General features: G+C 30.2%; 1 protein-coding gene and 1 long non-coding RNA gene across 2 annotated transcripts; both read right to left on the reverse strand.

Annotated features, from left to right (window-relative positions):
- Nucleotides 1–1,959: 1,959 nt before the first annotated feature.
- LOC107845098 (putative phytosulfokines 6) lies at nucleotides 1,960–5,613 on the reverse strand. The gene is made up of 3 exons (XM_016689361.2): nucleotides 5,391–5,613; nucleotides 5,039–5,106; nucleotides 1,960–2,251 (listed from the first exon to the last, which is right to left on the reverse strand). Exons 1-3 carry the CDS (start codon nucleotides 5,491–5,493, stop codon nucleotides 2,141–2,143), a joined length of 282 nt encoding a protein of 93 aa, XP_016544847.1. The 5' UTR covers nucleotides 5,494–5,613; the 3' UTR covers nucleotides 1,960–2,140.
- Nucleotides 5,614–9,203: 3,590 nt separating this feature from the next.
- Nucleotides 9,204–10,285, reverse strand: LOC124887641. Its single transcript, XR_007045434.1, has 2 exons — nucleotides 10,128–10,285; nucleotides 9,204–9,594 (listed from the first exon to the last, which is right to left on the reverse strand). It is a non-coding gene; the product is annotated as an uncharacterized LOC124887641 (long non-coding RNA).
- Nucleotides 10,286–13,535: the final 3,250 nt, after the last annotated feature.

A 13,535-nucleotide genomic window follows, 5' to 3' on the forward strand; every position in this document is an offset into this window, starting at 1 on the left:
TCAAATGTCAAAAGTATCTCATATTAAGTTGCAAGTGCTCCTATTTTGTGTCCCTAAAGGACAACGTCTCTGCATGCATGAAGCGTGGTAGACTAATTGGTTTCAAATGAAATAATCGTTGAAAAATAAGGAGCAAATAATCATAATAAGAAGGCAATGTGCTCTTGAAGAGCTTACGACATAATACTTCATGAATCCTTATGAAAGATTCAGGTACCTGAAAATAATAAAGTGATGAGATCTCAAAATGTTATGTCACATTGTGAACCGATACAAAATGATATATCAACTGATGATATCTCATCCGCAAGAGAAATAACAATTACTCTCTCTATTCTCTCTATTTACTCTACTCTTCTTATTTATTCTTAGTTATTTTACAAAACGTTATCAGCACGAGACTCTTCCAAAATCTAAAGATAGTTTCAAAGTTATTAATTCCTTATGTTATTTGTCTTTTGCTACTAATAATATAATTATTGTTGGAGTTGAGAAAAAAATAATTGATTTGGAATCATTTATATTTTAAATTTATTCCTCTCCCATTGATTTATGCCTAAGACGCCTTTATATAGATAAGACGTTGAGTTTGAATCTCAATGCACCATATTGATGATATAATAATGGCTAAAGCAAAATAATATATTTTTTGTGAAAATTCATGAAAATATGTCCATTGAATATGCTCCATTCCATGAAGTGAATGTGGTAGCAATATATGATAAGTCTGAAAGATGAAAATTTGCTCCATTCTTGAAGTGAATGTGGTAGCAGTATATGATATACTTTGAAAGATATGTATGCCTTAATGTGCTCCTGAAACAGCAATATCATGAATGAGGATATAAGTTATCATAATTTGATAGGCTTAAGGCACGATTATATTTCATTCATGGGGAATGAGAAGCTTATTAATGCAAATGTGCACGTGATTGTGATGGTATCACAATTCACCTCTGAAAGAGGCTAAATAACTGAGAAGAGTTATTTTGAAATCTACTTCTAAAGTAGTAAATCTGAAATTTATTCATGTAATGGTAAATCTGAAATTTACTAAAGCAAAAAGGCACATATCATAGTAAACTTGGAGTTTACTAGTATAAATGTTCATAAGTTGACATGAACGATTATGACATTCCAAAGATGTGCATATTAAGTATTAAACATATATTGAAGAATTAGAAAATTCTTCATGAACTTTGAATGTTGTTTGTTCTCATGATAAGTTGGTTGAACCAACTAATATTGGGATTGGATCCCTTAAAATCTGAAAAGTATAAAAGGTGAATAAGGGCCCGTTCACCTATCATGTGATATTGTTAAAAAGATGCATCAATAAGATAATCATACTGTCAACCTGCAGTTTGACATTCATAAAGTTGCTTACTCAATAAAATTGAGATAAAAACATGATTTTCAGATTGTGTAATCAAGATAATTCATCTTGATGATGATGGTTTAGCACTGAACGTCTTCAATATATAGATAAACCATTACTAATGAGAACAAAGCTTCATGTGTTGATCTGAAATATGATATATTGCATACAATAGCACTTATTTGCATTAGATAAAAAATTATGATTAATTTCTTCCTTTCAATTAGGTCAAAGTCAGGAACCAACTATATATTCCATTTAATAGTTTTGATGTGCGGTATATGATTAATGAATATATCATGATGCATAAAGATGGATTCCTAAAAAAAAATGGTGGAGGATGTATGTTAGTTTTTCTAATATAAAGGGGAGATTATAAGTAACTATGAAATATGTATTTTACAAGTTTGAAGAGGTGAATGTTGAATTTATAAATGAAACTAATCAAGTTTAAATTAAGTTGATGTTATTATATATATATATATATATATATATATATATATATATATATAAAAGGCTTAAAAATATTGGCAGATATTAAGCATAGGAAATTTCACCACTAGTGAGATGGTAGAAAGGAGTAATTAAAGTTTGTCACTTCTCATTCATAGCTCATGAACATATTATTAATAGACTAATAGTACATATCTTATGATAAATTAATTTAAATACTTTTCTTGGTATACATTTTCATATCTTAACTTCTACATGTAGACAAATTTTCTAGTTGAATCTATAGTTAAAATCTCTACTGATCCCTCTTTAAGGCTTAGGTTTATTTTGAGTATATATGTAATCCAAGTGAACCTCAGCTATCATCCTTCTGTTTAAACAAACTTCATCTTTGTCTTCACATTCCTCCAACCCCATGAGCTGTTCAAGAACCATAAAGAACAATATCAAAAAATAACACTGCTAAAAAGGGATGATATCCAACCAAAGTTTGATTCGTTAAGGTGTGTGATCATCTGGTCAAAACTTTCAAGCTAGCGTTTGGACATAGATATAGTTGAAATTTGACTTTTTTTAAAAAAAGTTATATTGAAAAATGATTTTTGAAAATTGAAGTTATGTTTGAACATGCATTTTACTTGAAAATAATTTAAAGTTTTATAAGTAAAAGTGAAATTTTACTCAAAACCTGGTATGCCTGTTTTTGGAACCTGAAATCTTTTGAAGATAAATTTTTAAAAACTGATCAAATTTTATGTACAGACAAAGTTTTCAAATTTTGTTTTGAAAACCTAATCCAAAAATCTATGGTCAAATCTTAAATGGAGGATAAAATTTATTGGATAAATGATAATCTACCCCTCATGTGAGGCTTGCTTTCTTCTTCCTTTTATTTTTTTCAAGCAGAATATATCGCCATGCTCTTCAATTTAACGTCATCTTTTACTTTGACACCCCAAGTGAATGTTCTTTACTTTTAACACTTCAAGTAGCGTACGGGTGTGTCATTTTGACATATTTTACTGAGTTGGTATGATGAGTGTATTACACCTACATGAGCGGGCGTGGAAGCCCTTTTTCGGCTGATGTGGCATCCGAATTAAGCCACAAACAATATATTAACTCATCTTCATTAATTTTATACCTTCTTCCTCATTTTTATCCATCATTTTTATCAATCTTAAGCTTAGTTAATGATAAAAATTATTAAAAGAGATTTAAAAATTGAATACACATTTAGAAGTTTGTGAAGATTAATAATTAACACCATTTTTTTAATCTTTTCTTTTCTTTTCAAGCATTAAAAATGCACATGTTTCATTTTGAAAAAGAAGCAAAAAATTTACATTTAAAATTCACTCAAAAACAACTTCAAAATTAAAGAAAAAAAACTTAATTTTATGTATAAACTCCACAAGACATTCCTAATCTATTGCTATAATAATAATTTTGATTGATGCTGATTTACAAAAATTCAAACTTTGAATTCAAGCTTCATTAATGACTATCAATGGAGTTCTGTTGGTTCTTGAAGTCTTAAGCTTCAATTCATTAACTAATACCTTAAATGCTCTTAAAACAGATTCGACGAGATTTACACAAAGAACAACAACTATAAATTCTGAAGAACTGAAATTGGAGGGTTTAGAGATTTAGGGAGAAGGTTGGAGAAGACAATTTTGGAGGTGGGGTATTGGAGAGTATTGCAACGACTATAATTTAAGGATAAGGTATTGGAGAAGCTGATTTTGGAGTTGCAGCAAAAATTTGGGTGTGGGGTGGGTACCTTGGAGAAGATGAGCGGGAGGAGGATGGGGTGGGCATGGTATGATATATATACTGAATTATCATAATTTGGTATGGTATATGGTATACATTTTAATTTTTTTTGATATATGATATGGTATTCGATATTTACAAATGACATACTGAAATATATATAATTACATAAGTAAATTATATATATATATATATACACACACATATATATATACATATATATATGTATATATATATATATGTACATACATATATATATGTATATGTATATATATACACACACAAATGTAATACTTAGTATTAGTATAAAAATGTTTAGACATTAAAACTTTCGTTATTCTATCTTGATTGGAATGTCTTTTTTGTGTAAATGACTAACAAAAAGAATTGTTTGTACTTCTTTTTCAATATTTCTACATGTATAATGTGTATTTATGATACAATTAAGGCGTGCTTTTGAAAAGTCAAAGTAATAAAACTCTAGTATATGATTATATATTGTCAAAGTTGTACAAATTATGGTTACCGATTACCATACCGCAAAATACCGAAACCAAACGTCAAAATATCGAACCATACCAAATTAATATGGTATGATAATGGTATAATGTTTTTAAAAACCAAATATCAAAATTATCGTACCGAAGTTTTAAATACCGTACCATACCATACCATGCCCAACCCTAGGGGAGGGGGAATTGCAGCGAAAATTATTTAGGGTTGGGGTATTAGAGAAGCAGATTTTTTTTTTGGAAGGGGGGAGGGGGGGTATTTTTTGATTGTTTTTTTTTAAAAATTAAATTAATTATTTAAAATTTATTTTGGAGAAAAACAAATGTCATTGTATTATTTGTCATTTTACACATCACCGATGCGTGTAATACATGTATATCATATATTGTTTCTGATTGTACAAAAAATATCAAAATGACACACCCGTACGCTAATTGAGGTGCCAAGTAGAGGAGCCTGACGATGTATTCTATCTTTTTAAAAGCTTAAAAGACTTCAGAAAGATCACCCTTTTATTTATTTAATTCTATCTTTGAACAAAGAAGGAGAGTTTGGAGTAACCGGCAAAGTTGCTGCCATGTGATCGGGAGGTCACAAATTTCAAGCCTTGGAAACAGCCTCTAGCAGAAATATAAAAGGTAAGGCAACATATGTCTGCGTATAGCGGAAGTTTTAATGCATTGGGCGACGAGGTCAAGCCTTGAAAAGAGTCTCAAGCAGAAATATAAAAATTATGTATAATAGATTTTTATGATCGGATCCTTTCTCAAACCCTGTGCATAGTAAATATTTTAATGCACCCGGCTATCCTTTTTTTTCCAATCTATCTTTAAACAAAACTAATGGAAACTTGAATATTCACATACACACTGAAATGATATTGACGCTAAACCGAAGTTGGAAAAAAGGACTTACGTTATTGAAGTTTTCTTGTGTGGAAATTGAATGAATAATCCCATTAACTTCAATCTTCCGGTTAGTATCTGTGAAAAGCATAAGAATCATTAAGGAAAATAGCATAATAATCATTAAGGAAAATTTATGTATAGCAGCTCCATTTTTGGACCTTTAATCACAAACTTCACAAATTAGGTAAAGGAACTAGAAAAAGAAAAATAAAAAAATCAAGAATTCGCTACGATGTTCGTTGCTAATCTGTTGCTAAATAGACTACATATAACAAGAATTTTTTGATAATCCATTGTCTAATAAAATTAACTATTAAACATTTAATATTTAGCGACAGAAATTATCTGTTATTAAGTACCTCGATAACTTGTAGGCAGAAGACGTGCATATATTGCTTGGGAAATTAGTAGCAGTGTAATGAAAAATGAAATACGAGATAAATTAATCATCATAGTCTTCATTAGGATTAATCTTCTTCTTTTTCTAATTATGTGAGGGATCTATAGTTGAAAGAAAGTAATTAGGTAAAGGTTGAAGAAGATAAGGGGAATATAAAATAGTAGTGAAGGAGAAGGGAGTTATATAAATAGCTAGCAAGAATATAATTTAGATAGAACGGCATTAAAAGGAGTTGGCAAAACTCACATGATGAAAACAAGAATAATGCCACTAAAAAAAAATAAAAAATCTTTACTTCCTTCGGAAATCGCCTCTCCATCTCTACGGGATAAGAATATAAAGTTTGTATGAACTCAAATTTTATTTAAGAAATTTTACTAAGTATTATGTTGTTGTTCTTGTTATTGCTACTTACCAGTCAATACTATGGATGCAATTTATGCTTAAAATTCAAGAAAGACATTTTCCAAACCCATCGATCAATAAATTCAGATACGTGTCAAGTAGTTCATTTTATATAGTCATTTTGGTAAATCAATTATTATTCAAAATTTATTAATATGATTAAGTTGAATTCACATCAAATAAGTCCACTAATGCTTCTTTCTAAGAACTAATTCATTCCCAACGCTTATAAATGAAATTATTTTTTGCTTGACATAAGCATTGACTAGTCAAAGCTGTATAGTTAGTAACCGTTGATGGTTAGCGGGAAGATCGAGTTCTCATATCGCACTCGTTATCTACTAATCTTATATCATAAATATTGATCTTTATACTTTTTACGTAAAATCATGTCCTTAGTAAGCGAAATTAAGTCATATCTTATCTAATCACCCAGCTTTCACATTTCTTTTTCTTTCTGCCTATTTATATCACTAGTATAAACTCTTGCTACTTCTAACCTCTCCGCTAAAAATATGTTGAAAGAAAATAAAATTAGGGCGACTTCCATTTACAATTTACCAAACTTCAAATTCTAAGGTGCCATAAAATGAACTTCGAGAAAAGTAAAAGGGCATTTAATATGAATATGAATATGAATATTGGATTTGTTAGTGGAATAAAATACTTTTCTAAGATAGTACTTGGTTTGGTGAATTCCATTACTCTATTAACGTTGAACACTCGATGGGGTTTGAATTTTTTGAGAATGTTCATTCTCAAATTAATAATTAATCCTTTTTAGAAAACAAAGTATTCTTTAAAATTAAAATATTTGCTAAAAGTCAAAACTGATACAGGACCAAAAATGACTTTAAAAGACCGTGTCAAGCGTTGACCATTAAGTTTGTAACATAGATAACTGTATTGTCACGATCCAAATTCATGACACGTATTGTTCGCTTTGGATCTAGACTTGCATGAATTTATCTTTTGGGTTATTAGCTATTGCCATATCGAACTACAAAAGAATGTATTATCACGTGAACTTGAGTTATGTCTTATAAATCTTTTCACTTTTCTCTCTTCCGTTATTTCGATGTGAGATTCACCTAGCTAGCTACAATATCATGTACAATTTATCTTCAAAAGTTTGTCATGCCATCGTGGAAGTCATGTCAATTCTACTAGACCCACCATCATCAGTACACCCTCTTATATCTACAAATGATTTTTCTTTTCCTATATCAATCCTACTAGATCCACCATCATCAATCTGCCCTCTGTCAGAGGCGTCACATGTATCTCTACAATTGAAGGAACTTTATACTCATGAACGTATGAGTTTTTTTTTTTCACCGCTTTCTAGAATTGCTTCAACATGGAAAAATACATGGGCGAAAGAATTTTCCTACGTAAAGAAAATAGGTTGGAAATTAAAGAGATTCAACGTACCATGCATGCTAATTTTTTTTCCTCAATGCATACATTGCATATTTGATTTTTCATATTAGATTTTAGAGTATAGTCTACGAAAGACAAAATATAGTCCCAATAACATGATAGATGAACAAAATTCCAAATTAATGTTAGTAAAATGAAGCGAATTAGTAGTCATTTCGAAACTTTCTTCTCATCTTAAATCAAATTAAAGATGTTTTTATCGTCTAAAATTTATCTAAGAATGTATAAGCGATAAGCAAATTCGGACTCAAGATCTGAATTTTATGCGTTCTGCATTTCAGAACATCAACTTCTAAGTGTTAATGTGAAACATATCAAAAATTTTAGTTAGTTTTTCCAATATTCACAATTAAAAGAAACTAAAATAGTATTTTCTTTTAGATAAAATAATAAACAAGATAAGCTGTCGAACAAGAATTGAGATGGCCGAGTTGGTCTAAGGCGCCAGTTTAAGGTTCTAGTCCAAACGGGCGTGGGTTCAAATCCCACCCTCAACAAAATATCATCTTTTTTAGCCGTTTTGCCATGCAAAATGTTTGTTTTGGGGGCGGGGGGGCAAATGACACAAATATTTGAATATTTTGTATGATTACTGAAAATTTTAATTTCTGATACATCCAATGAAGATACATTTGTTACACAAAATTTTAATTCCTCATACATCCAATGAAGATACATTTGTTTCTTTGTAAGGATACATAATTAACTTTCGATACAATATTCAACGGAGATACATAAGTAGTTGAAATTTTTGTAATTACTTTATAGCCTATAGGAGTGGAGATTTGTGTAAATATGGTACGTTAAGGTGTATGTTTATGTTATTTTTCCTCTTTTTATTTGATTTCTCATCGAGTGTCTCATACCTGCATTTGAACCTCAACTAATTCGGATTACGTATTGCAGAATCTATCCACCAACAAATTTTTTGTTGTACAAAATGTTTTTCGTATCTGTTTACATGATTTATACGAGCAATCTTACACAAGTATTTCCTTCTACGTACCAAAAATGTGTTTTCGTATGCCAAAATAATTTCAATATTTTTTTTTTACCGTGGAGTTCCGATTGCAAGCCTAAATAAATATTTTCATTTTGATGCCTACAAATAATGAACTTATATAGTACTAGCCAACAATCTCGTTGCTGAATATTGTACTCTATTAGCATTAAAATGCGATCTAACTATGCGGGTATTAATTACTCCATTCGTTAAACTTTACTAGTTCACTATACTAAAAATATATATTGAATCAGTTTAAAAAATTAATGTATAGTTTATCATTTTCTATTTATTTTATCCTTATTATTAAATATTATTCATCAACATTTCTCAGTGCATGTCATTTATTATATCCAAATTGATTTTTTTTTTACAAAATCAAATATTCGGAATTTTTTGTACAATCAAGGTATTAGAAAATGATTTTTTTTTTTTTTTTACATTAGTTGAAAGTATTTTCACACCTCTTATGTATTTTTTTTTTCAACTATCAATCTGAAAAAAATATTTGCACACCAACAAAATCGATTGCATAGCAGGATGTGACTAGACGAGAAGAATTTGAGCAGAAGGAGCAAAAGAGAAAATTGAATTCTCTTTCTTAGCTTGAGCCATGAATCAGACTAATTCTTACAAGTTATATAATTAGTTGTCCTTATTTATCTTTTATTTTATTGAAGATTATGAATAAACTTAGGGTCACAAAGTTCAAATTCACCATAACAAGTTTAGGGGACCTTTGCGTATTTGATTTTTTTATTTTTTTAAAGGCAAAATGGCTCGATGGATTCTTATACTATGTCCGTTTTGTAGTATGAATACTCTTTGTTTATCATCTGAACCCTTAAAAATTCATTAAAAAACAATATTTTAAATCTTATTTTGGTATGTGTAATACACTCGCTTCTACATAAGCTGCCACGTTATTTTTAAATATTATATTAAATTTTACATCAACTTTCACATTATTTTAAATACTACATTGCCACATAGGAAATTAAATATTTAAAAAATAAAAAATTTAAATTGAGAATTAAAATTAAAAAATTTAAATTAAAATGGTAGTGGCCATTGGCTCTCTCTTCTCCATCTTCTCTCTTCTCTATCTCTCCACTCTCTCTTCTCCATTTCCACCGCCGCACCACCGCTGCTATCGGTGTGACAACAACCCATCAGCATGCTGCCGTCACCTACCACCAGCGTAAACCCCAACCAGCCTCCACCCTCTCCTCCTCTGTTCCACCATAACTATAATTCAACCATCGTGGCCGGTGACTCCATCGGTGAGACACAGCATCCATCAGTTAGATATCTGACCAATTAAAAAGCTCAAAAGATGAGCAGCAACAACCATTTCTAAACCTTCTCAAGATGTAAAAGTGTTCTTTAAGTAGATTAAGCCGATTCTCAATATGTATTTTGACTTTGGCAGACTTATTAAAAGTAAGAAAAAATAACTTTTACCACTCCCCCCAAACAGCTAATTTGCCGATGAGTGGAGCAAGAACTTATCCAATTACTACTAGTTAGGATGTTATACCATACACTCAATTCAGAAGCATCATAACAATCAAATAAATCCATTAAGGAATTTCATCAAGCAACTTTCAGGCATATGATAATCTCCTGAAGAATTCTCTACAGAGCTATTATTAACACTCACCAAAACAATTAGTAATTGTCAACTGAATACTACAAAATGAAGAAACATTTCAAAAAGCCAATTACATTCGCCAGAAAACTAGAAAAGGAGCCAAGCGAGAATGGATTTCCATGGCGAAAATAACACACTCATTTCAGAAACATCATACTAAAATACATTCATAGAGCAATTTCATTGAACACCTCATGTGTATGACAATCTTCGGTTAGATATGTGACCAATTTGACGAAAGGAGATGCAGTAGAGAAGTTTGTTGGATAAAACAAGGTGGAATTCACAAGTTCTGCTGCTTCCTTTTTTTGCTTCATTTTGTAATTGGAACTTCTGCTTCTTTTTTTAAAAAAAAATTTTAATTATTTTTTAAAGTAATTCACAACTTCACGTGCTTTAGAGAGCGTGAAATCACGGATTTTTACTGAGTCAGCAAAACAAATGCCACGCAAGGCTGGTCAATGGGTTTAAGAAATTATTTTTAAATGGATTCAAGGGTCCAGATAACAAATGTGTAAGTAGGAGTATTCACTTTACAAATCAAACCTAGTACAAAGGTTCACTGAGCTATTTTGCTTTTATTAAACAAACAATATTTTGCTCTCGAGTTGTTTGTTATTAGCCGGTAAAATATCGGAAAAGGTACGAATATACCCTTAAATTTTAATAAATGGTACAGATATATCCTTTGTCATATTTTAGGTACAAATATACCCTTGTCGTTAATGAAAAGGTACATATATATATACCCCTGAACTTTGATAAATGATATAGATATATCCTCCGACATACTTTAGGTACAAATATACCCTTGCATTAATGAAAAGATACATATATACTCTTCTCATTTACAGCAAGACACGTGTTACAATCCTGTTCATTTGACCTTTGTAATTTAATTTATTTCAACCCCACACTAAAATAATTCTAATTTAACCCATAACCTGATCCAAATAATAACCCAAACCCGACCCGTTCTAATAGAAAGAAAAAGAGAAAATGAATGAGTGAATGAGATGCGTCTTGAGGGTTCGATTAGATCGGGTCAGGTTTGGACTATTATTTGGATATATTTGTGGGTTAAATTGTGAGGATAAATTAAATTAAAAAAAGCAAATGAAAAAAAATTGTGACACGTGTCCTATCGTTAGTGAGAAGGGTATATATGTACCTTTTCATTAACGGTAAGAGTATATTTGTGCCTAAAATATGATGAGGAAATATATATACCATTTATCAAAGTTCAGGGGTATATATGTATCTTTTCATTAATGGAAAGAGTATATTTGTACCTAAAGTATGACGGAAGATACATATGTATCATTTATTAAAGTTTAGGAGTATATACGTACCTTTTCATTAACAACAATGATATATTTGTACCTAAAGTATGACATAGAGTATCTCTGTACCATTTATCAAAGTTTAGGGGTATATTCGCACCTTTTCCCGCAAAATATGATTCTATTACAATTGAGCTATGTACGTCTTTTAAATATGGCTCTTAAAATATTCGTTCAAAAAGGAGAAATGACATCAAATATCCATTCAAGTTATCCTGAATTTGTAAGTAGACACTTAAACTTTATGAATGTTCTATTACCCTATTAAATAATTTTAAAATGAAATAAATATGTCATTTTTTAGCCACCATCAGTTGCAAGACAAAAGAATGCAATCACGCATCAATTATAATTTGCCACGTGTTAAACATTTATTTTTATTTTCATTTGTATTTTTCTTATTTTATTAACTCTAATTCTTTTTTTTTTCTCTAACTTTAATTCTTTTTTATTTTTTTCTCTTTCCTTTTCTTCCATCTTCATCTTGCTCATACTTCAACTCATTTGCTTTCCTTATTTCCAGCCCTCTTATGTCCTTAATTTGAAGAAAACAAAAGTAAAAATTTTAGTAGATAGGAATCCCGTAAAAATATTCATCAAATTAAAATCAAAAAATTAAAATTGCTATTGAATTAAAAATTAAAAATCCTATCAAGAAGAAGATTTGAAGATATCACATTCATCATATTTATCATCAAGTCATCACCAATCAAATTAAAATCGAAAAATCAAAATCACTATTGAATTAAAAATTGAAAATCCTATCAAGAAGAAGATGTCATATCCTTTTTACCGGCCTTTTTTTTATGTATCTTTATTATTTTTATTGAAAAATAAATATCGATCACGATAAAATTTACCATCACTCTATTAATGGAGAAGAAGAGGAAGAAGAAAAATAAGACACCAGTAATGGAGATTAATGGAGAGGAAGAAACAAAAGAAAAGGATAGAAAAGGAAGGGAGAAAAATACTAAAATACTAAAATACAAAATAAAAAAATGAAATCTTTTTATTATACACGACATTTTTTAATTTGCTTGTTCAACAATTTTTTTCACTCACGTGCCTCCTTTGCGTGTCTACACGCATAGGTAAAATTTTGATCAAAATAGTGTATTTACAACGATTTCAGTAAGTTTTGTGGGGGTAATATGATATGATAAATACTTGGAAATACAAGAAAAGGTACAAAACATACACCAAAACAGTCCACAAGTTCAAAGAACAGAGAACCCTTTGATAACCACTCTCGGATTCAACAAATACAACAAGAATACAAGATAAAAAATGATGTATTTCACACCAAAACAACCAACAACACAACAATAACGTGAAGAACAAGATGAACAACAATAACACAAGTTTTAGATTCAATAAAGGATCCAAAACAGTCCACTACACAAGATAACAACGACAAAAATAAAAATAAAAAGTGAGACATATATTATTACAAGGCCTAAGAACTAGGATGTGTATCAAACACCTAAACCCTTAGAAACATGTAATAAGAACACCTACACTATTCGTGGACACAAGAGGGACCTCAATCTCTCAAGCACCCAACGTTCCAAGTCAAGAACAAACAACATAAGTAATTCCACACTTGGTGTTTACCTAATTTTGGATTTGCCTCTTAGAGAAGAGAGGACTTGTCTTACAAAGTGTTACACACTCTCAAAATATCATTAATAACTAATGAATGAAATCCTAAAAGGTTCTATTTATAGCCATTACAAAAATAGAAGCTAAAATGTCCAAAATATCCCTCTGGAGATAGGTGCCCTTCAAGTGTAATGTAGGGGTTGTCTTGTTGTGTTCCAAGGCTCCTCTTTACAATTCAAGTGTGAGATTAGGGTCGGGTTGGTGTGTTTTAAGTCCTTCGCTTGTACACTCCAAATCTCGGGTTCATTACCCTCTCACATACATCTATCTTTGTGGTCGTACTTGTATCATAATAGCTCGTATAATTTAGGTGTATTTTTGAAAAAGTCAAACAAATTGAGGGGTGACTTTATGTCTTTTCTCTCCAAAAAAAACCTTATTAATATATGAGAGAAATTATTCAAAACCTTTTTTTTTTTTTTTGGGCTCCCTCTTTTAATTCATGAAGAATATATTTAATTACTGAGTTCTCCAATTTCCTGATCAACAATATGCATTCAACATTAATCATGTGTGTGCGTTGTTGCTTCTGGAAAGAAAAGATTTACTATATATTATTATTAAAATTTTCTCTTTATTCTTTTGGTGCAC

Source organism: Capsicum annuum, chromosome 10, assembly GCF_002878395.1.
Source record: "Capsicum annuum cultivar UCD-10X-F1 chromosome 10, UCD10Xv1.1, whole genome shotgun sequence".
Lineage (NCBI taxonomy): Eukaryota > Viridiplantae > Streptophyta > Magnoliopsida > Solanales > Solanaceae > Capsicum > Capsicum annuum.